Source organism: Psittacula echo (genome assembly GCF_963264785.1).
Source record: "Psittacula echo genome assembly, chromosome: 10".
NCBI lineage: Eukaryota > Metazoa > Chordata > Aves > Psittaciformes > Psittacidae > Psittacula > Psittacula echo.
In genome coordinates this window covers 2,461,937-2,482,583 of record NC_137741.1, presented here as the reverse complement: position 1 = coordinate 2,482,583, position 20,647 = coordinate 2,461,937, and the positions used below count along the sequence as shown (strand labels likewise).

Sequence of the window (20,647 nt, the reverse complement as noted above, 5' to 3'; positions counted from 1 at the left end):
TTTTGGACCCTGTGTCACAAACTGGACCTGCTGACAAAGACTGGCCTTCTCAGGGTTGTTTTTATGCAAAGAAAGATGCTTAAATGGATCCCACTTGCTACACTTCAAGGTTCACTGATATCAAAATACAGCCAGCTTAGAGAAACAAAGGAAAGGCCAACTCTAAACAAGCGCAGGCTCCTGGCCACCTCCCACCACCCTGTTTACAACCAGCCCTGTTCAAGCCACATACTTCAAAAAGAGACTCCTTTGCTAGCACTCATTTCCAAACCAGCCCCAGTTCTGCTCTACAACAACAAATAACCTACCAGACACCGCTTTGAAAAGTGAAAGGCAACTTCCAGCACCCTCAGTGCAACTTGAAGTCATCTTCTAAGGTGGTTAGATGGAGTTTCTCACACAAAAGTGCCCACCAGCTCCGATGCCCGACTCATTTCTCCTCCACAAACTCTTCCCTGTGCTAACTACCAGCCCATCACAGAGGTAAAAAGTCTGGCTGGTGCGTTTGCATCTTTATCTAGCAGCAGCAGCACAGCTTTAGCATGCAAACGAAACAATATAAAGTGGATTAGTGCAATAACGCATTACCTGGCAGCTGAAAAGACTCTTAGACTCCTTCTGAAGGCACAATACGCCATCTGGCCTAGCTCCACACACACACTCCCCCAGTAAAGCAACAATGAACCGGTTCGGGTGTTGCAACACAACCATAAACCAAGGTAGAGAGCCTCCAGCCCACACCTCGCTGCATATTGTTGCACCTGAGGCAGGGTGAGGCATCACCTGGGTGATACTGAGCAGTTACTACACGCCTCAGGTACATGCAACAATAATAAATGAGCTGATAGTGGGTTTCCATGCGGAGCAAACACACCTCAGGTGCAGCACCACCCTGGTATGCAGCACCCGTGGCATTCCCAGAGTGCAGGTACAACTGACGACAGGATTCATGTGTGGATGCATGGATGCACAGGGGCTTCTCCAGAGCCCAGCCCCCCCAAAGGTGAATTCTGGCTCCAGCAAACACACCCTCAGCAAGAATTGGTGGTATTGGGAAGAGGCAGCTTGAGGAGGAGTGGGAAGATGCAGTGCTCACAGCAAGTGATTCACTCGCGATAGCAGGGCCGAGTTTAGGATAACGACTGCAACCGAACCAGTAACGTTAACCCCTTCCAGGTTTTAACACTCATTTTGCCCCTCAACAGGGATATCCCTTACTTTCTGCGTCTCTTCCCCAAGCGAGGCAGGGAAAGGATCCAGTTTAAGCTCCAGGACCCCCCGCACCAGCCTTTGTGCGGGTTTTAATCCCCGGGAGAGCGTTTTCATCAGGAAGCCCCTGGCTTGGAATGTTTATGACCAGGGCGCTGGGGAGAGTGCTCGGGAAAACAGACCCTTCCCACTGGGAAACACCTGAAAGAGCTAAAGCGTGAGGGGAGCGCCGGGGCCAGCCTGAGCCCAGCCCCACGGAGCAACCCGAAGAGGGTAAACAACGACCCTCCCCCGCCCGCCGGTAATACCGGAGACCTCCCATGCCCCACAGCCTCCACTGTGCTACCAATTCCCTCTTCCGACGGGACCCACCCGGGGAAGGGCGGCTGCACCCAGCCCCCAAACCGCCCGTGAGCTCCAGCTCCGCCCCGCTCCGGTACCAGGCTCCGGTGCAGGCCTGCCCCCCGCCCCCAGCTTCAGTATCGGGCCCGGTGCAGGCCTATCCCGCCCCCCCCCTCCGGCAGCACCCCCCTCCTCCGCCGGTACAACCGCCCCCCCTCCTCGTCCGTTACCTCCCGCAGGCCCGGGCCGCTGCCGCCCTTACGCGGCCGGCTCGGCTCGGCTCCGCCCGCAGCACTGCCTCCTTCCGCCCCGCACCCCCGCGCCGCCCCGCCTCAGCGCAACCGGAAACGGGGCGGCGGAGGCGGAGCCCGGCAAACGGAAGCTCCCGCCCCGCTTCCGGGTACGTCCCGCGAGTACCGGAAGGCGAGCGCACCCGGAAGCGGGAGAAGAGAGAAAGAGGGCGGAGTTACTCTTTACCCGGGAGCCAATTGCATTGAGAAACGTAAGGCAGCTTCCGGTTCCGGAGGGATAAAGGTGCGGGCGCGGATCCTGGTGCGGCAGTCGCTGCTGAGGTGTCGGTGTGAGTGTAAGGTGGCGCGCAGGTGAGCGCTCTGGTGGCCCCGGGTTCAGCCTGTCTGGTCCCCGGCGTCGGGTTCGGGATCCCCGCCTCTAGATCCGGCTCGAGAAGAGGCCAGCGCTTTGTGTTGGGACTGGGCTTTGTTCCCTGTGAAGGCGTTTGTGGGGTCTCTGTTGGGGGTCTCCATTGTTTGAGGCCTGCTGGTCCTCTCAGGCCCGGGGGAGGGAGGGGAAGGGTCTTGCATGTCCTCTGAGGAGCTGCATGGGTAAATGTATGTGGTTGGGGGAATGAATGGGTGTTCTGTTTCGCTGCTGTCTTCTCTCCACTCAGGCCCAGTGGGGCAGGCTTTTGGGATGCCTCAGTACCCCATCTTGTCTGAGAATCCTTACCACTGCTGCTGGGGCTCCATAGGCTAATAAATCCTTTTAGGCTTATAATGCATGAGGGTAGGTGCCAGGGCTCCATGATGTTCCTGCTGTGCTCTCTCTGAGGAGGGATGCTGATGTCTCCCTGTTCCTGCTCACCTCAGGCTTGGGTAGCATGGCGGATGAGGAGATCGCTGCCCTCGTGGTGGACAATGGCTCCGGCATGTGCAAGGCAGGCTTTGCAGGGGATGATGCTCCTCGAGCCGTGTTTCCCTCCATTGTGGGGCGTCCCCGGCATCAGGGTGTCATGGTGGGCATGGGGCAGAAGGACAGCTATGTAGGTGATGAGGCCCAGAGCAAGAGGGGTATCCTCACCCTGAAGTACCCTATTGAGCATGGCATTGTCACCAACTGGGATGACATGGAGAAAATCTGGCACCACACCTTCTACAATGAGCTGCGAGTCGCCCCAGAGGAACACCCTGTTCTGCTCACTGAGGCCCCCCTGAACCCCAAGGCCAACCGGGAGAAGATGACCCAGATCATGTTTGAGACCTTCAACACCCCAGCTATGTATGTAGCCATCCAGGCTGTGCTGTCCCTCTATGCCTCTGGCCGCACCACTGGCATTGTCATGGACTCTGGGGATGGTGTCACCCACACTGTGCCCATCTATGAAGGTTATGCACTGCCCCATGCCATCCTGCGTCTGGACTTGGCTGGCCGTGACCTCACTGACTACCTTATGAAGATCCTCACGGAGAGGGGCTACAGCTTCACCACTACAGCTGAGAGAGAGATCGTGCGGGACATCAAGGAGAAGCTCTGCTACGTTGCTCTGGACTTTGAGCAGGAGATGGCCACAGCTGCCTCCTCGTCCTCCCTGGAGAAGAGCTATGAGCTGCCTGACGGACAGGTGATCACCATTGGGAATGAGCGTTTCCGATGCCCTGAGGCCATATTCCAGCCCTCCTTCCTGGGAATGGAGTCCTGCGGCATCCACGAGACCACCTTCAATTCCATCATGAAGTGTGATGTGGACATCCGCAAGGACCTGTATGCCAACACCGTGCTGTCCGGGGGTACCACCATGTACCCTGGCATTGCTGACAGGATGCAGAAGGAGATCATATCCCTGGCTCCCAGCACCATGAAGATCAAGATCATCGCCCCACCGGAGCGCAAGTACTCGGTGTGGATCGGGGGCTCCATCTTGGCCTCGCTTTCCACCTTCCAGCAGATGTGGATCAGCAAGCAGGAGTATGATGAGTCTGGTCCTTCCATTGTCCACCGCAAGTGCTTCTAGAGGGATGCCCTGGGTGAGAATTGATCCTTATCCTTGGTTTAAGTAGTGATGGAACCCCCCATTAGGCTGAACCCCCCCCCGGCTGCTCCTCTTCCTCCTCGTGGCTTGGAAGCAGGCCGAGGGTGGTTCTCTTTTCCAATGTAACACTGGTAGGATGACACTACGTTACACTTGGCACCCTTAGCTTGGTCACAACTGACTCCTGCGTAGGAAAACAAATAAACTTCTTAGGCTTTAAAACCCACAGGAGGCTGTGTTGGTTTCTTTCAGGGTGGGCTCCTCCTTGCTGTAAAGGATTATGGGGACATGGTTTCAGAGTCAAGCAGGCACCTAAAGTGGGACTTAAAACCTAAATGTTTGATGCACAAATCCTGTTGTGGCACCTCTTACTCGTGCCACTTTAAGAACTGTTGGTGAGGAACGCTTGCCTGGGATATGGCTCTCGCTCTGCTTTGTACTTTCATGGTAACTTGGCCTTTTTTAGATCACAAACAGCTCTTCTTGTCCAAAAGCTGCCTCCCTGGCATGGGGTTTGGTGGCTGGAGCAGCACTGGAGTCTCCTTTTTGGGGAGAGGGTGACAAGATGGAGCAGGAGACGGGGCTGAGGCTCCTGCCTGCTGTAGGGACCACAGGAGCCCCTTTCCCTGCGGGAAGGGGATGGCTCGGCCTCCATCAGCGCTGTTAATGGGAGGCCAGCCCTGCAGCCAGCGTGTCCCGGCGGACTCGGTTTCCCAGCGTGCACCGCGCAGCACTTCCGCTCCGGCGCGGCCCGGCTGCGGGTACTGTGGCCGCGGGGAGCGCGGGTCGGGGTCCTGCCCGCGGAGGGGGTGAGCAGCGGAAAGGGGCTTGCACCGCTCGGACCCCTCGCTCCCGGTCTCCGCACCGGCAAACGGGGGGTTCAGGGGCTGGAGGGGGGGGGGGTGTCTGCCTGGAGAACCGGGCCTTGCGCTTGGCTTTCTCCTCCGCTTGAGTGCTGAGACTGGCGGGGGCCTCCCCTCTAGCGCTGGTTAAGGCAGAGAGGCAGGGACCTGACAGCGTGTCTGTGGTGTGCAGGCCTCCTGTTAGCGTTTCCCGGCACGGGGAGGCGGTCTGTGTGGTGGTTGGTTAGCGCAGAGGCTCACTTCGGTTTGTTTTCCTCCATGGCAGGTTCTCGGCGGGCGCGGCTGCTGTCGGTGCGGAGGCTGCGATGGCCCTGCCCGAGTGGCACATCGCGGTGAAGCTGGCGGATCAGCCCCTGGCTCCCAAATCCATCCTGCACTTGCCAGAGACAGAGCTGGGGGAGTGCCCGCTCGGGGGGTGCAGCATCTCCTACCTCAAGCAGCTCATCACCGGCAAGCTGCAGGAGTCTGTCCCGGACCCCGAGCTCATCGGTGGGTGCCTTCACGGGCTGTGTCCTGCTGCTGCCTGGGGTCACCTCTTCCTCTCCTTGATGCAGCCAGGACACAAATGGCCTTCTGCTTTGTGGTGTTGGGCTGGTGGGAAGACTTAGCACAGCGTAGGGGATCGAGGCATGTTTCAGAGCTTCTGCTGCGCTGTGGTGGCCTTAGTGCCTTGTGATACGGATAGTGTTTGCTTGGGATCACAGTGCTCCTGCAGTGTTGATGCTCTTGTTAAGACATCTTTTGACTGACTTACAGCAATGTGTCCTTGTGAGGTCTGTGGGAGAGGTGGCCTCTTCTCCAGGAGGTGGCAGAGTCACATTCTGTGACTCAGCTGCACGATTTCCCTGTGTTATGGAGGCCCTGTGCTGCTGACCCCAGCACATGGGGAGCACTAACCCCTGGGCAGTCATCATTTAAAGACCCCAGGTCCTTTCTGAGCGTGCTGGAGATGTTTAACTTTAGTTGTTCATCTTTAGACGTTTCCCTTCAGGTGTTTCTCTCTCCTAGATCTGATTTACTGTGGCCGTAAGCTGAGGGATGACCAGACACTTGATTTTTATGGCATCCAGTCGGGCTCCACCGTTCATGTCCTGCGCAAGTCCTGGCCTGAGCCTGACCAGAAACCAGGTGAGGAGGTCGGGTACCGCTTAGATCTCCTTGGCTCTGTGTTCAGTGTGGGCCCCTTGTGACCATGGAACAGCTTCGCTTGTCAGCTGTTTCTGGGAGGCTGATGTGGGGTGTGCAGGAGGAGTTGATCAGCGTGTTTTGGGGGGGAACTCTCCACCTCTAACAGCAGCAAAGGGGTGTTATGTTTTCTTGCTGATGGGAGACTTAAGGAATGAGCTATGTAATGTGGGCGGTGAATATCCCTTAATGACTATGATCAGTTTTAGGGTGTTACCAGAGAACCAGGAGCAAAGTGACTGGTTACTCAGCTTGAGGGATGAGCAGGCGTGTGTGTGTGTGTGTGTGTTCCTGATCTGTGTGTGTGGAATAAGATGGGTTAGGTTAGAGCTGTCACTTGAATACAGCTCCTTTTGTGTGTGTAGAAGGATATATCTATGCATTTTTATGTGTCTGGAAGCTGAGAATGCAGTGACTTATTGTGTTGTGATAACTGTACTGAGGCAGTCATTAGTCTGGGCCTGGCTCTCTGGGTGAGCTGAATGCAGGGGCATTAAGGAATCACCACTGCTGTCGAAGTCCCAGTGGCACGTAAAAAAGGCTGACAGAGGGAGAACTGTGTTTTGGTCTGCTTTTCCTCCCTCAGAGCCTGTGGATAAGGTGGCAGCAGTCAGGGAGTTCCGGGTCCTTCACACTGCCCTGCACAGCAGTCCTGCCTACAGAGATGCAGTGAGTGGGGCCTCACGTTGTGCTGGCTGGTGCCTTTTGTCTGTCCTCTCTCTGTGAGGAGAGTCCCACGGTGGAGCCTCTGCTGATCTGTTCTAATTTCTTCTCAGGTCTTCAAGATGCTGGGGAACAAGGAGTCACTGGATCAGATCATTGTAGCTACTCCTGGCCTCAGTAGTGACCCTGTTGCTTTGGGTGAGTCCAGATGTGATCCAGAGGATCTGAGGAAAGCCAGATGAAGTTAATCTGTGTTTAATTCCTGCCAGGGGAAAGGGAGAGTTCCCTTTCTCTGCAGAAAGTGCCAGATTGGTCCCTTTGTGAAGCATTAAGAGTCAGTGCCTACTCATGTGTCCATTGTAGCTGTGCTCTGTTGGTAGTGTTTGGGAATGGATAATGGCTTCCAAAGGAGCCCAAAGGAGAGCAGTGGGATGAATGCTTCCTCCCTGCTGCAGTGTGTTCATTAAATCCGGATTCTTCTGGCCTGGATGTTACTTGGCTTTTTGGCACGTTGCTATGAGGGAGGTGAGCTGTGGGGTGCAGTCACAGCCTGGCTGGAGTGAGGCGGGTTTAATCCTGCCCTTAAGGTGGAGCTGTCTGTGCTGGAGCACAGCCTGTGGGATCTAGGAAAGCCCCATCCCTTGGATGTGTGGCTGTGCTCCAGAGTCTCTCCAGAAAGACGTAAATGCTTCAGAGAGAACAATGACAGAGTATTTACACTGTCTGCCAGTGACTCAGTTCCTGAAAAACAATGAATTCCTTTGGTGTTTCCCATGGCTCCTGTTTGACTGGTTCCTGCTTCTTGTATCCTGTCTCCTTCTCGTCTTGTTTCCTGGTCCCTCCCAGGAGTCCTGCAGGACAAGGATCTCTTTTCAGTGTTTGCAGACCCCAACATGCTGGACACGTAAGTTCACGTAAGCCGATGCAGTGACTAAGCAGTGCCTTTGTTGTGCTGTTGTATAGGCTGCTGGTCTTTGGTGGGCTGGAGAGCTCTGCTCCTGCCTGCCAGGCAGATGCACAAGGCCAGAGATTCAGGATAGGATGTTTCTTCCTCAGCAGCAGGAAAGAGGGAGCTGATACTTTGATACACATCTACCTCCACTGTTGGATTAAAACAAAGGATATTTAGTGGGATATGGGGCTGTCATCATCTTGACTTCATAGAATCGCAGAATGATTTGGGTTGGAAAGGACCTTAAGATCATCCAGTTCCAACCCCCTGCCATGGGCAGGGACACCTCACACCAGACTACATCACCAAAGGCTCTGTCCAGCCTGGCCTTGAACACTGCCAGGGATGGAGCATTCGCCACTTCTCTGGGCACCCTGTGCCAGGGCCTCAGCACCCTCACAGTAAAGAACTTCCTTATATCCAACCTGAACTTCAGTCTGAACCCATCACCCCTTGTCCTACCCAGGGTCAAACCTGGATCGGGTTGCTCGCAGCACAGAGTTGCTCCTATGAGAGCATAGGAAACATGCTTACAAAGGGAGGGTCAGTGTGGGATCAAGGATTCCCAGCTGCTTTAGCTGTGTGGCACAGTGTGGGGAGGTACCTTGCTGTCCAGGCAGAGGCAGCAGTGGTGGGGCAGTGCTGGGCACTGCTGTGCTGGAGGGTCTTGGCTGGTGCGGAACTGCTCATTTCACTGTGTCCACAATTCATTCTCCTCTCTCTCTCCAGGCTAATTCCAGCTCACCCTGCCCTGGTGAATGCCATTGTCCTTGTCCTGCACTCGGTGGCTGGCAGCACCCCGCTCCCAGCGCCGGACACATCCTCCCGGGGCATGTCCTCTGGCTCCTACCGGGACATGCCAGGTACGTTCAGCCACACACCTGAGTGGGGACTCTGCAGAAAGGATGTGCTGCAGGATTTGCAGGCAAAGCTGTGCTGACACACGTTGGCCTCAGGGCCTCTCCCAGCCAAGTGTGTGTGATGACTGTTGGTAGGAGAGTCCTGTGTGTGGCCTCTGTTTTGTGACCTGCTGCACGTGAAATTGCTGGTGCTGAGGCCTCTGTCCTAAGCAGTGTGTTGGCTGGGGCTGTCCTAGCTGTGTGGCCAAGAGCTCCATGGGATTCTCATCTGGTGTCCGATTCCTGCCAGCACCACTGTTCTCCATGTGATTCTCCCTTCTGTTGCAGGTGGCTTTCTGTTCGAAGGTCTCTCTGATGATGAAGATGACTTCCACCAGGTAAGCAGCCAAATGGGGTGGAATGGACTTGCCCTTAAAGCCTGCAAAGATTTTCTTTCTTCCTGTTTCATGAACATCACAAGCTGCTCTAGGGGTATCCTGGAGACAGGCACGGACTGTGGTGTGCTTGGATGCTGTTCGTGGTAGGATTTTCTTGAGTGCTGAGGTAGGGTCCCAAGAGAACAATGCAGAAGCACAACTTGGGACAGCACTTGTCCTCAGCTTGATGGCCAGATTGATGCAGAGGGTTGTGCATGGATGATGGATGAGTGTGACTGAGAAGGGTGGGAGTGTTTGTCCCTGCCCTCCTTTTGCCATATAGGGAACTTTCCAAAGGGCAAAGTATTTTATAAGAGAAATTGCATATTTAGGCCAAAAAGGTTCCAGTTAACAGCTAATTGTTTTATTACAGGCTAAGAATGCTTTGGTTTTAAGCTGATGGATGATACATTGAAAGGTTTGTGGGAAAAAGCACATCCACTTCTGCCATGGCTAGCTTTTAAAAGCTTTGCTCTTGTGACTTGCAAGTATTGCAGGAAAGGAAGCCCTGGGAAGGAGCACACCAGCCAGATGTCCCTGGGACATGGACGCCAACATCTGAGGTGGTTTTGTTTCCTCTTCCTCCGTGCAGAGCACCAGATCCACACCATCCAGCAGCACCTCTGGTTCCCGCCCGGCTTCCCTTGGCTACACTGGGGCTGCTGGGCCCCGGCCCATCACCCAGAGCGAGCTGGCCACCGCGCTGGCACTGGCGAGCACCCCAGAGAGCAGCTCCCACACACCCACTCCTGGCACCCAGGTACAGTGGCAGCACTGGGAGGGCCTCCTGGGGCACAGAACCAGGGCAGACCCTGCTCAGGTCTGGGCTGAGTTCTTCCATATGGGCTCCAGTAAGCACGATGGGGGGATGCAGCAGGCACTGCTTCCTGTGCCAAGTGTTCTGCTTCATGTACAACTTATTTCCTCCTAGGGTCATTCCTCTGGGACCTCCCCAATGTCATCCAGTGTCCAGTCAGGAACACCCATCACCAATGACCTCTTCAGCCAGGCCTTACAGCATGCCCTGCAAGCCTCGGGGCAGCCCAGCCTGCAGGTCAGTGTGGCAGGCTCTTCCTTCCACAGCCCACGAAGGAAAGGCCTGTATTGCATTGAGTGTTGCAGGGTGGAGTGGTTCTTCCTGCTGCCTCCTGAGGCAGAGCAGAAAGGGGCATCACTAAAGAAGTGCTTCTTGCAGGAGGGCTGATAGACCAATGCTCAAGTACTGGGTGGAAGTGGCGGATTTGGGGAGTTTTCAGCAAGGCTTTGAGCTTTCAAGATCTGTTTGCACACTTAACATTGCACATGGGAGCTTGAGAGAGGTGGGAGAGTGCAGTGTGGAAGAGTGGGCTGTGGGAAAGTCTGGTTTCTTTCCACTTGGACACTTGTACCTACCCTTAGCTGCTTTTGTTTCCTGTCTGTAGAGCCAGTGGCAACCACAGCTTCAGCAGCTGCGGGACATGGGCATCCATGATGATGAGCTGAGCCTCCGAGCCCTGCAGGCCACTGGAGGGGACATTCAGGCTGCCCTGGAGCTCATCTTTGCTGGTGGAGCTCCCTAGCTTCTCGGGCAGGAGAAGCTGCACTGGTGAGTTGTGCTGAGGCAGCTCTGACATTCCTTCTCTGGGACTTGGCACTGAAACTCTTCTCTGCACTGGGGTTCCTCTCTCCAGCATGGAGCAGTTGGGGTGGCTGCTCCTCTCCTTGCAGGTGGGCAGTGTGCTCCTGTTTGGGTGAGGGCAGCTCCTCCACATACCCCTCTTCAGCCTCCTTCTCCTGGCCACCAGGGACAAGACCTCAGGACTTGGTCCAGCATGGAGAAAGAGGTGGCTCTGTGTGTTGGAGAGATGTTCTGCAGTCTTATTCTCCTGCCTGTTGTTTCATTCCTGCCCACCTAACATGCCTCAGTCCATCTTGTGTTGCTGTTGTGGCCCCTCTGTGTTGAACTGTATTAAATGGACTGTATTCACTTGCCTGTTGTTTGGGTTGTGATCTGTCCTGGGTTGTGTTCTCATGGCATGGACGGAACTGGAGAGCAATGTTTTCCCTGTTGTAGGACTGTTCTATCAGCAGAGGGCACTCCTCTAACGGAGTACCTGTATCTGTTAAAGCCTTGCTTGAGGTGTAGCTGACCTGCACAGCCTCCTGCCAGGAGTTAAGCCAGCACGAAAGAGCTGCTTGAGCTCCAAGAAGCTGCTGCAGAGAAGCATCACGTCTCTTGGAGCGTTGTGTTGGGTGAAGCTGGTGAGTCCTGCAAGCTCAGAACAAGGTGCAGGAGATCATGGCCACCACGAGGTGACAGTAAAAGGAGTAAATGAGAAGCATGAGGGTTGAGGCAGTTGCCAGAGTGTGAGATGCTGGTGAATGACCTGGGACAAGTGCTTTGTGACTGCCACAGGTTAGTCTGGCTACAGAGTGTCTTCTTATCCTGGGGACTGTGTTGGGGGTCCCAAGGACCTGAGCTGCAAAGACAACTCCAGTCAATGGGAACTGAGAAGAGCCAGAGCTGGGCCAGGCTTCACTCTGAATGTATCATTGAGATTAACAAGGCATGGAAGAGGGAGCTGGTTTGCCTGGAATGCCATCATGCATTAGCCGGGAAGCTAAGAGTGGATAATGCTCTTCTACCTTCAGGCTGCCTGTGCTCCCCTCTAATTCCTCTCCAAGCGCTTGCTGATAGGATCTCAGCTCTCACCCAGCTGAGTTGTTCTCTCCAGGGTGTAGCTCATTGACTGATAGACTTTAATCCTGTCTAGAGGATTAAGTCTCTCAGGAGGGGAGGGACAGCTTTAATTTTTCAATATGTAGGAGATAGGATGTGATGAACATAACCAGCTTTCCTGACTTGATACACCCACCCAGGCCAGACGATGGCTCTGATTTGACATGGGTGAAAACTGATTCATTAGCCCCCATCCCTGGTGCCTTCACTCCTTGCTTTGCTGGGGGAGTGCACAGCATCTGCCCAGTGTCCTCCCTCCCTTCTCCACTCTGGGGACAAGCCCTGCTGTCAGCCCTCCATCCTCCCGGGATTAGCTGTATTGCAGATGCTGCTGCCCCAAGCTGGCTCTCCCAGCCCTGCTCAGGGCTGGCAGGACTTGCTCTGGGAGCAGGGGGCCTGGTTTGCTTTGCTGTTCCATGTCAATCCTCAGCTTGGGGTTATTGGTGTCCCAAAATGGTATTTCTTTTCTGTCCTGAGCTCGTTTCTAGGGTTTGATCACTTTGTCGACCCACATTTAGCATTCTTCCCTTATAATGGCTATTTCTGCTTTTCCCTGTGTCCCAGATAATTGAGAATTGCCTGGCTATTTTGAATAGAAAGAACTTTTTTCCTGATTTCTTTTGCAAATTGTGATACTTGGCTTGGAGCACCACATGAGCCACCTTCTCTGTCTGAACTGGCTATAGCAGAGCAGAACTTGGCACTGATGCTGTTCACGATGCGGCTGCTGCGTGCGCTTCGCTTCCCTCATCTCGCCTGCCTTTGGCTGCCTAGAATAGACATGCTCAGCAACCAGGCAGATTTAGAGATGCAGGGATGGGAAGAGAGGCTCTGCCTGGCACTTGCAGGGCTGGTGCTGGAGGAAAAGGAGGAGGAGGAGGGGAAACTTTGCTGCAGCAGCTCCTGTAGGAGGGTGGAAGCTCAGGGATCCTCAGCTCTGGCTCTGCAGCAGCAAGGCGAGCACTGCTTTCCTGCAGGGAAGTTGTGATGTGCTGACTCCTGCCTGTTCCTTGTGCTCCATCCCTGGTGCTGCTGCCCTGACACCTTCCCCTCCTTCTCCTGCACCAGCTTAGGTTGGTCCTTCTAGGTTTGGGTTACAGGTGCATCCATTCTCAGTGGGACTTACCTGCTTCCTGCATCCGCCACGCTCTGTTCACCAACCAAGCATCACTGACGCTGCTGCAGGAGCAGACTGGGAGGTGCTTGGCTGACCCTTGGGGCTCAGAGCACAGTTCCCCAGTGTAAGCACTTGCAGTAGGGACTTTCTGGGTCTGACGTAAAAGAAGTTTTTGGTTCCGTTCCTTCTTTGCCTGCAGTGAGGTGATGGGAAGCAGTGACTGGGTGTGTACAAGAGTAGTGGCAGCAGCTCTTTGTACTCCTATAACCTTGTTGTTTGTAACCAGATGTGCTCTGCTTTTCTACTTTGGCCACCTCTGATGGCTTTTTCACTCTCTCTAAGACAGTCCTGAGCTCCCTGTCTCCATGAGCAGCAAAGCAGTGTTGTGTGTGTGTGTGATGGGGTGGATTTCCAGCCAAAGGATGAAATTGAGACAGAACACGATGTCCCAGGCTTTGCATCCTGATGGCTTTTGCAGTCCCACAGCCTGTGTGACTGCCCACCTCCATCTTCTGCTTTTACAACCATGCGTGAAGTGAACACAAAGGGCAGAACCTATCCCAGGAGCAGAAGTTGGTGTCTGAGATAGTGATTGTAGACACAGTCTCTCTGGTGTGGGTGTGCTTGGATCAGATCACAAAGTGCCAAGGTTTCTAGCTCTCCAGCCTTGCTTTCTGGCTCCAAATGACCGGTGTTGGAGCGATTTCCCCTCATCCTTCCATTTCTCCAGGATTTAGGAAGAAATGTTTCTTCCTTGCTCCCCCAGCCAAACAGAGGCTCTTAGTGTCTCCTGCTTGAAGGACCCTGCCACAGGAACCAATTCCTGAGCTGGGAAAGGCAGCAGAGCAACTTAAGCCAGTGGTGGTGTTCTACCGAGCTCAATGTGCAGGAGCTGGAGGCCTATCCATCCCAATGCCATCGTGGCCACTGATTCACAAGCCTGGTGAAGGTGCCTTTCTCCAGTGCTCAGCATCTCTCGCAGGATTTCTAGGGTACATCCATGTGAGCAGCAGCAGCAAATGTGTCTGGCAGAGCCCTTGAACATCAGCTTGATTTCCTTGCAAAGGGCTCAGTGGTTTCCTGGCTGCTTTCAGCTTTGTCCTTGTGGGAATGCCAGTGTCAGAAACACCTAATCCTGTTCGGTTTTCCTTCTGTTAGCTTTGTGCTGATCCCATGAGCTAAATGGTCTCACCAAGGGGCAGGCAAAGGGAAGAGGGAGCAGCAGGACCCCTCTTTTATTGTTTCCTTTGCAGTAATGAAGTCTTGATCTTCCTCTTTCTCAGGCAAACTTTGGAGGAAGGAGGAAGGTTTTACTGATGCTGGGACAACTGATGAGGAATAAGGTGAGAGCCCAAAGGACAGGGCAGCCTCCAGGGGGGATTTAGTCCCTTTCCTTGCAAGAACCAATGTGTTTCTTTAGAAGAGGGAAGCTCTGATTTTAGCCACAAAGCATCCTTTTAAGGAACTGTCCTTGTGATGCTCACTGAGCTCATCACAATAAAGCAGCATGATTTTAAGGCAACTGACTATTGGTGAAAGCAGAAGTGTACTAAAAATGTCACGCTATGAAAATATGTCTATTTCCTGCTATTTTTTTTCTATATTTATAATATTCTGATATTTCTAAATCAGTGTTTCTAAATCAGTGCGTGTAGTTCCAGTTCTGCCTTACAAGGATGCTTGTGTTCAAGAGTATGGTAAGCAAAAGGAAAGGTCAGGGGGAAGATGATAAACATCCCCTGCTCTACCCTTTGAAGCCAAGACAATGGCTGAGCCACTGGCTTTGAACACGAAGCTTCCTGACTCCAATCCTCTTGAACTGAGCCTGGAAACTTCAAACAGCATGAAACAAACTCCCTCTCCAATGCTTTTAAGGTGGGAACAGGGAGTTTGGGGAGCATTTCTGACCACGCAGTCTCTTGAGCTGATTTCCAGGGTGCCAGCGCACAGAATGCTTGTCCCAAAACCACTTTGAGGCTTCTTATTTCAGTGGTGGGGGAAAAAGACACCTTAAGAGTGTGGCCCACTGATTCAGCAGGGTGCATTAGCTTAGCTGTTGTGTTTGAGGGGAAGCTGCAGAGCTGTGGGGTTCCACTCAAGGTGTGATAAAAGCATCAGATGGGTTATGTAGGATCAGAGCCTGCCTTCCTGCAGTGGCCAATAGCAGATGCTGCAGAAGAAACATAAGAACAGGATGAATAGAGAAAGATCCATCTGGAAGAGGTTTTCCAGCATCCACTTGGCTGAGGTTTAGGGGCTTTTAGAGCTGGCTACGGGGTGTTTATAGTTCACAGACCCAAACAACCTGTTTCTTTAAACCCAGAGAGACTTGTAGTGTCCCTGTACCCTGCAGCAAGGAGTCCTGTGGCTTGGCCACAGCTTCAGAGTCCATGACCCACAAGCGTGTTCCGCAGCTGGAAGGAGATGTGCAGCCATGGGGCTGCTTCACAGGTAACTTGTGGGATGCCACGCTCCAAAGGGGGTGTGATAGTTCTGTAAAGCTCTGAGGTTTCAGTTTTGGGAGCCTAGGACTGAAGCAGCACCAGGTGACAAGGACAGTAGGAAGGAACCTGTCACTCTTGCTAAAGCAGAAGGTGTTGCTGGTGGCACTGCTGCTCTGTAATCCCCCTGGAATCCTGCAGAGCAGACTCACACTGTTTACCCTGTGTGCAAGTGCTTTGGGTATGGCCGCATTCCAGGGAAGGGATGAAATGTTTACAGCCCTGACTCCACAGGATTCCTTTCTCAGCTATAACTCCCTGACATTAAATGCTTTGATCCCAAAGGATCTTCAGTTACACCTAACTCAATCATCCCGTGGATCCTTCCAGCTGGTGTCTGGTCAAGCAAGTTCATGTCCATTTATTCTTTTTCCACCTCATGTTTTCATCCTTCTCTTCATCCCCTCCCAGTCGTCTGTGACCTACTTGCGTGTGGCTTTCCCACTTGAGTTGCATGGAAGTGATTTGGATGCTGAAAAACCAGGAAGCAGGTAACAGGCATGAAGCCTGCACAAGGAAGGGCAGCTCTTTCCTACCTGGGCCAGTGTCCTCTACAAGAGTTTTGAGACTTTCAAGGTAAAACCCAGCTCCTGAGCTGTTCCCACTGTCCTGCTGGGAGAAATGAAGAGCTTCCTGCATCTGATGGGAAGAGAAACCAGCGCATCTGTGGTGCTGAGCCTTCGTGTCACCAAACAGGCTCTGGATTGAGAGCCAAGAACAGTGCTGATCTGCAGGCACTTGCCTTCTGCGTCACTTGGCTGAGAGCTGGCCAGCAGGGACTGAGCTGGGAAGGAGGAGCAGGAGATGGACCACTTCTGAGCTGCCTCTCCCTTCCTGGCGAGACAGATAGTGCTGCTGGAAGCACTCAAACACTATACGAGGTCACTGTGATCTCTGTCAAGTAGTTTACTTCCCTGAGCTTCATCTTAACATGCCTGGTGAGCTTGTAAGAGACTCCACTGGCATGTTTCCCAGCAGCAGTTTGAAGTGGCTTCCTGAGAACCAGGTAACTTGCTTAGTTCCTTAGAGGAAAATGCGGACTTCAATTCCAACCCATGTTATGGCAGGGGATGGGAGAGCAGATTGTGGAGTGAACCTGAACTTGTGTCTTACCACGAGGACTGTGTGGATTTAATGGAGATGAGAAAGGGGGCTTATAAGCTTGCTTATGGGATGGCAGGGCTGGACCTTTCTTAGGGCCATTCAGTGGGAATCAGTGTTGCTGAGGAGGCTGCTTTGCCCACTGCTGAAACATAGTGTTCCACAGGAGAGCGTGGTGGCTGCTCTGCAGCACGGGGTGATGCTGCCCTGGAATCCAGGCCCTGGCAGGAACCAGAGGAGCACAGCAGTTGAGAAAAGAGCCATCAAGAAGTCCAGGTAAGCAGAACACAGCCTGGCCTGCTGCACCTTAATAGGAAGCCAGAGCTGATACATTGTGCAGCATTAATATATCAACCTGCAGCTCTTGTGGTGGGTCAGCCTCGACAAAGCGACTTATTGCTGTTCTTTTTAGTTTTAACATCCTTTTAGCTATGTTGGGCTCTGCACTGGGTTTTATTACACTGCCTAAAGCCTTTGGCATCTGTGTCTGAGGGGTGCCCACGTTTGGCTGTCGGTGTCACGGATGTGCATCTGCTTTACCTGCTTTCCTGCTCCGTCAGGGAGCTCTCACTGAACAGCGGTTGCCAGTGCTGCTGTTAATGTGACAAACACTCAGGTGAATGCGTTCGCCAGGCAGATGGGTGCTTAAAGAAGAGGGTTATTTAGATGGCGGCACCTCTGCGAGCTCCTGGGATGGGTGTTGTGAAGCTCTAGGCTGGGAGGTGCTGGTGGGGTGACCCTGGGGGTCCCCTCAGCACCAGAGGGGAAAGCACTGGAGAAGGGGAGTCCCAGTGAGGGGGTTTGTGCTGCTCTCCAAGGAGATTGCGACATGGCTCTGGTTTCCTTGGGCATAGAATCATAGAATGGTTTGGGTTGGAAAGGACCTTAAAGATCATCCAGTTCCAAGCCCCTGCCACGGGCAGGGAGGCCTCACACTGGACCATGTCACCTAGAAAAAGATGTCCTGGGACACATGATTCCTTCACCCCTTCTCTGCCTCACTTTTCAAGCCCTGGGGCTGGCATTTAGCATATGAGGGCTTCTGACACATTTAATGGTGCTTCCTGGGGCAATAGGTTTACTGTGCTGTCCTGCAAGGGATGTGAGCTGGGTAGGAGGATTTGGGTGTTGAAAGCAGAATGCAGCAGCTTGCAGATGAATGATCTGCTTTGCTTCCTTCCCACCTCACTTTGTCGTCTGGAAGACCTGTTGGTCAGTGCCAAAAGAAACAGGGAGTGCAGTTTTGCTCTTTTCCTCTCAAGTCCATGCTTGTAAATCAACTTGTTCCCAAAGGCATAATGCAAGGGGTAAGACATAGAAGCTCTGATCTTCCAAAGCCCTATACTCGTGTCCCAGCCTCATGGGACATTGGCTCATCCTGCACCAGTGTCCCGGAGGATTTTCCATGCTCTGTGTCACAATGTGCAGTCTCACGATCTTATCTAGGGAGGGACTATGGAAGCACATGCACACACGTGGCATGACAGGCCTGGTGAGCATCCTCAGCCCTTGTTCCGTGGTCAGAAAGGTCTCTTTGCATCACCTGAAGCTGCCATCGCTGATAACAGCCAAAGATTGAGATGTGCTTGTCTGGTTGTGGAGGAGAAGACACAACAGAGGAAAGATGTTGCCTCGCTATTGCAGGGATTGGAATGCTTGTGGTGTTGATGTTTTTCTTTCCATGGAAGATTGGTCTGTGTTCAAACTCGTCACATCTACCGCTTCTACCGCTTGTTTGCCAGGGTCACATTCCTAGCCTGGGGTCAGGCCAAGGTAATTGCTATGTTCTTGTGAATAATCTTGGAAAGGTTTGTGTTGGAAGTAACCTTAAAGCTCCTCCAGTTCCAACCCCTGCCACAGGCATGGACACCTTCCACTAGAGCAGCTTGCTCCAAGCCCCTGTGTCCAACCTGGCCTTGAACACTGCCAGGGATGGGGCAGCCACAGCTTCTCTGGGCACCCTGTGCCAGCGCCTCAGCACCCTCACAGGGAAGAGCTTCTGCCTAAGAGCTCATCTCAGTCTCCCCTCTGGCAGGTTAAAGCCATTCCCCTTGGCCTGTCCCTACAGGCCCTTGTCCAAAGCCCCTCTCCAGGTTTCCTGCAGCCCCTTTAGGCACTGGAGCTGCTCTGAGGTCTCCCCTTCAGGAGCCTTCTCTTCTCCAGGCTGCCCCAGCCCAGCTCTCTCAGCCTGGCTCCAGAGCAGAGCTGCTCCAGCCCTCGCAGCATCTCCATGGCCTCCTCTGGCCTCGCTCCAGCAGCTCCACGTCCCTCTTGTGCTGCTGCCCCAGAGCTGGATCAGGACTGCAGGGGGGGTCTCCCCAGAGCCCAGCAGAGGGGCAGGATCCCCTCCCTGAGCTGCTGCTCACGCTCTGGGGGTGCAGCCCAGCACACGGCGGGGTTCTGGGCTCAAGCACACACTGAGGCTGGGTCATGGGGAGCTGCTTCTCACCCAACACCCCCAAGTCCTTCTCAGGGCTGCTCCCTCCAGACTCCCCCAGCCTCTGTTTGTGCTGGGATTGCCCTGCTCCAGGGACAGGACCTTGTCCTTGGCCTTGTTGAACTCCATGAGGTTCTCATGGTCCCATCTCTCCAGGTCCCTCTGGATCCCATCCCTTCCAGCGTGTCACTGCGCCACACAGCTCAGTGTCATCAGCACGCTTGCTGAGGGTGCTCAGTCCCACTGCTCCTGTCATTGACAAGGTATTCAGCTCCTCTCTAATGAGGAGTAAAAAGGGAGGTTTCATAACAGTTACACTGCCTGGGCCACAAACATCCAGCAGCCTGTCTGCAGTGATGAATAGAACTGTTCCTCCCGAGGAAAATCTGTGCTTGATGCTTTTTACAAGTTCCTTGGGGGAAGCTGCTCCTGATCTGTGTTGGAACCAAGCAGCATGATCTGGAAAAAGCTGCACATAAGTTGCACCGTGGAAGTTCTGATACTTGAGGGAAGCAGATGGAAACCTCTGCAGGAGGGGCTGTGCCTGGAATCACATTGCTTGTGTCAACACTCCTTGTTGGCTAGTGGAGGACATGGGATGTGGCTGAGCAAACAGACTCTCTCACAAGAGCACTTGCCTGCTTTGGGTGGGTGTGTAGTCAATGCACAGCAGGTTTTGGGGTGTATTCAGGGCCCTGTTCTGTGTTCAGCACCTCCCGCAACGCTGACATCAGCTCTATGCTCTTCCCAAGCACACAAGGTGGGCTTGGGAGCACCATGGGAGCATTGCACTGTGCTGTGTGTGCTGCAGGACAGCCCTCCCTGTGGGAAGGGCTCATGGTGGGTTCTTCTCCTACTCTGCCACTTGACCCTGCAGATGTTGCCCAGCTGTTGGAGTTGCTTTCCCAGTGTTGTCCTGATGTTCCTGCAGCTGGAGTCAGGCTCATGCTGCTGCTGCCCTGAAGGAGCTTGTGGGGAGGAGAAAGGATGCTAAGGGGAGCTGTAGCTTCTGGAGGCAGCAGTGGGTGAAAGCTCAGCTTTGGTGCACCCCATTCATTTGAAGAGCTGTAACCACTGCTTTGGGTGGGATGTTCCTGTGTATTTTCATGTTCCACCGCTCACTTTTTCCTCCCCTGCTGCAGGCTCCTCTGCTGAGCCGCAGACAGTGATCTCACACAGCTTTGTCTTTCATTTTTAGGCACCAGGCTGCCTCCTGAGTCTCAGGAGATGATGCTACAGCATCATTCTGAATCCAGGACCATGATACAGTTATATTCACGAGGTGGCTCAGCTCCTGATCTAGGAGATGGAGTGGTCTCGTGTTGAAGTCAAAAGAGCCCAGAGCCGAATGCTTCTAAAGTCCTGCGGCAGTTTGAAGCTGAATTTTGCACACAGGAGCCCTGTGTTTAGCTGTAGGTAGGAAGAAAAGCACCCCTAAAAGCAAACCATACAGAGTGCCCAGCTGGTTTCAATGGGGGCAGAGGAAGAGGGAAAAGCAAAGGATTTACTGTTCTAATGAGGCAGAAACTCCTCGTTCAGCTCTGATCAGAACCCTTCTGTGTTTCCAGTTGGCAACTCAGTCAAGAGTGGGAGTTGAAAGCCCATTTCCCAGCCCACCAGCTGCATCGTGTCATAAAAGGCAAAGCAGATCATAACGTATGCAGCTCTCATAGTGGAGCCCAAATTTGGGGTGGTGCAGAATGCTAAGTCCCGTGTTTCTAACGGAGCCAGCCTGGGCTGTGTGGCTCAGGCTGTTGATGTACAAATGGTGTTTCTTTGTCACCCCGACTGTGTGAGAGTCTGAATGAGTGAGATGGGGTTTTGGAAGGCTTCTCTGCAAGAAAACAAGTGATAATGGGGTTTAGCACCTCTGGGAGCAATGGGGCCACCTCTGGTGGGGGGAAAAGAGGCTGTTGTTTCGAGGTGAGCAAGAACACAAAGTGATTCAAGGCTGGGACTTACCAGGGCTGAAAGTGAGAAAGCAGAATGCTCCCTGTGTTACCATCCTGTCATTAC

The 20,647-nt window shown here is 53.5% G+C and overlaps 3 protein-coding genes across 17 annotated transcripts in view; 2 read left to right on the top strand and 1 right to left on the bottom strand.

The window, feature by feature from the left end:
• ARID3B (AT-rich interaction domain 3B) overlaps nucleotides 1–1,912 on the bottom strand; it is a 33,391-nt gene extending 31,479 nt beyond the window's left edge. For 5 of the 6 annotated variants that reach the window (XM_080626676.1, XM_080626677.1, XM_080626674.1 and 2 more), the window contains exon 1: nucleotides 309–436. In XM_080626676.1, coding sequence (XP_080482802.1) covers nucleotides 309–369 — 61 coding nt within the window. In that variant the 5' untranslated portion in view covers nucleotides 370–436. Of the gene's footprint in view, nucleotides 1–308; nucleotides 437–1,781 lie in introns of those variants that run through there. The other variant, XM_080626678.1, reaches the window with a different exon arrangement.
• An 87-nt stretch (nucleotides 1,913–1,999) lies between these two features.
• On the top strand, nucleotides 2,000–5,049 carry LOC308225413 (actin, cytoplasmic type 5). Of its 4 annotated transcripts, none has more exons than XM_080626300.1 (3): nucleotides 2,166–2,399; nucleotides 2,658–3,812; nucleotides 4,946–5,049. In XM_080626300.1, exons 1-2 carry the CDS (start codon nucleotides 2,390–2,392, stop codon nucleotides 3,797–3,799), a joined length of 1,152 nt encoding a protein of 383 aa, XP_080482426.1. In that variant the 5' UTR covers nucleotides 2,166–2,389; the 3' UTR covers nucleotides 3,800–3,812; nucleotides 4,946–5,049. The 4 variants fall into 4 exon arrangements, with proteins under 4 accessions (XP_080482429.1, XP_080482426.1, XP_080482427.1 ...); XM_080626301.1 differs by lacking the exon at nucleotides 4,946–5,049 and adding an exon at nucleotides 4,070–4,164; XM_080626303.1 differs by lacking the exons at nucleotides 2,166–2,399; nucleotides 4,946–5,049 and adding an exon at nucleotides 2,000–2,153 and having other exon boundaries at nucleotides 2,658–4,037.
• On the top strand, nucleotides 3,719–15,560 carry UBL7 (ubiquitin like 7). Of its 7 annotated transcripts, XR_013957743.1 has the most exons (14): nucleotides 4,566–4,626; nucleotides 4,946–5,169; nucleotides 5,689–5,808; nucleotides 6,452–6,534; nucleotides 6,642–6,726; nucleotides 7,375–7,432; nucleotides 8,210–8,343; nucleotides 8,668–8,717; nucleotides 9,349–9,516; nucleotides 9,688–9,810; nucleotides 10,178–10,341; nucleotides 13,876–13,935; nucleotides 14,946–15,043; nucleotides 15,505–15,531. XR_013957743.1 is itself a non-coding variant. In XM_080626307.1 (12 exons), exons 2-11 carry the CDS (start codon nucleotides 4,986–4,988, stop codon nucleotides 10,313–10,315), a joined length of 1,143 nt encoding a protein of 380 aa, XP_080482433.1. In that variant the 5' UTR covers nucleotides 4,566–4,626; nucleotides 4,946–4,985; the 3' UTR covers nucleotides 10,316–10,341; nucleotides 13,876–14,076. The 7 variants fall into 7 exon arrangements, 4 of the variants coding, with proteins under 4 accessions (XP_080482432.1, XP_080482433.1, XP_080482434.1 ...); XR_013957742.1 differs by lacking the exon at nucleotides 14,946–15,043 and having other exon boundaries at nucleotides 15,505–15,560; XR_013957744.1 differs by lacking the exon at nucleotides 15,505–15,531 and having other exon boundaries at nucleotides 14,916–15,396.
• Nucleotides 15,561–20,647: the final 5,087 nt, after the last annotated feature.

What these genes read in the sequence shown, in the direction of transcription:
- UBL7 (XM_080626307.1), top strand. Translation starts at nt 4,986, where the DNA reads ATGGCCCTGCCCGAGTGGCACATCGCGGTGAAGCTGGCGGATCAGCCC. An exon ending in CCCGGACCCCGAGCTCATCG is followed by an intron (nt 5,170 to 5,688) that starts GTGGGTGCCTTC and finishes TCTCTCTCCTAG; the next exon opens with ATCTGATTTACTGTGGCCGT. An exon ending in ATGAAGATGACTTCCACCAG is followed by an intron (nt 8,718 to 9,348) that starts GTAAGCAGCCAA and finishes TCCTCCGTGCAG; the next exon opens with AGCACCAGATCCACACCATC.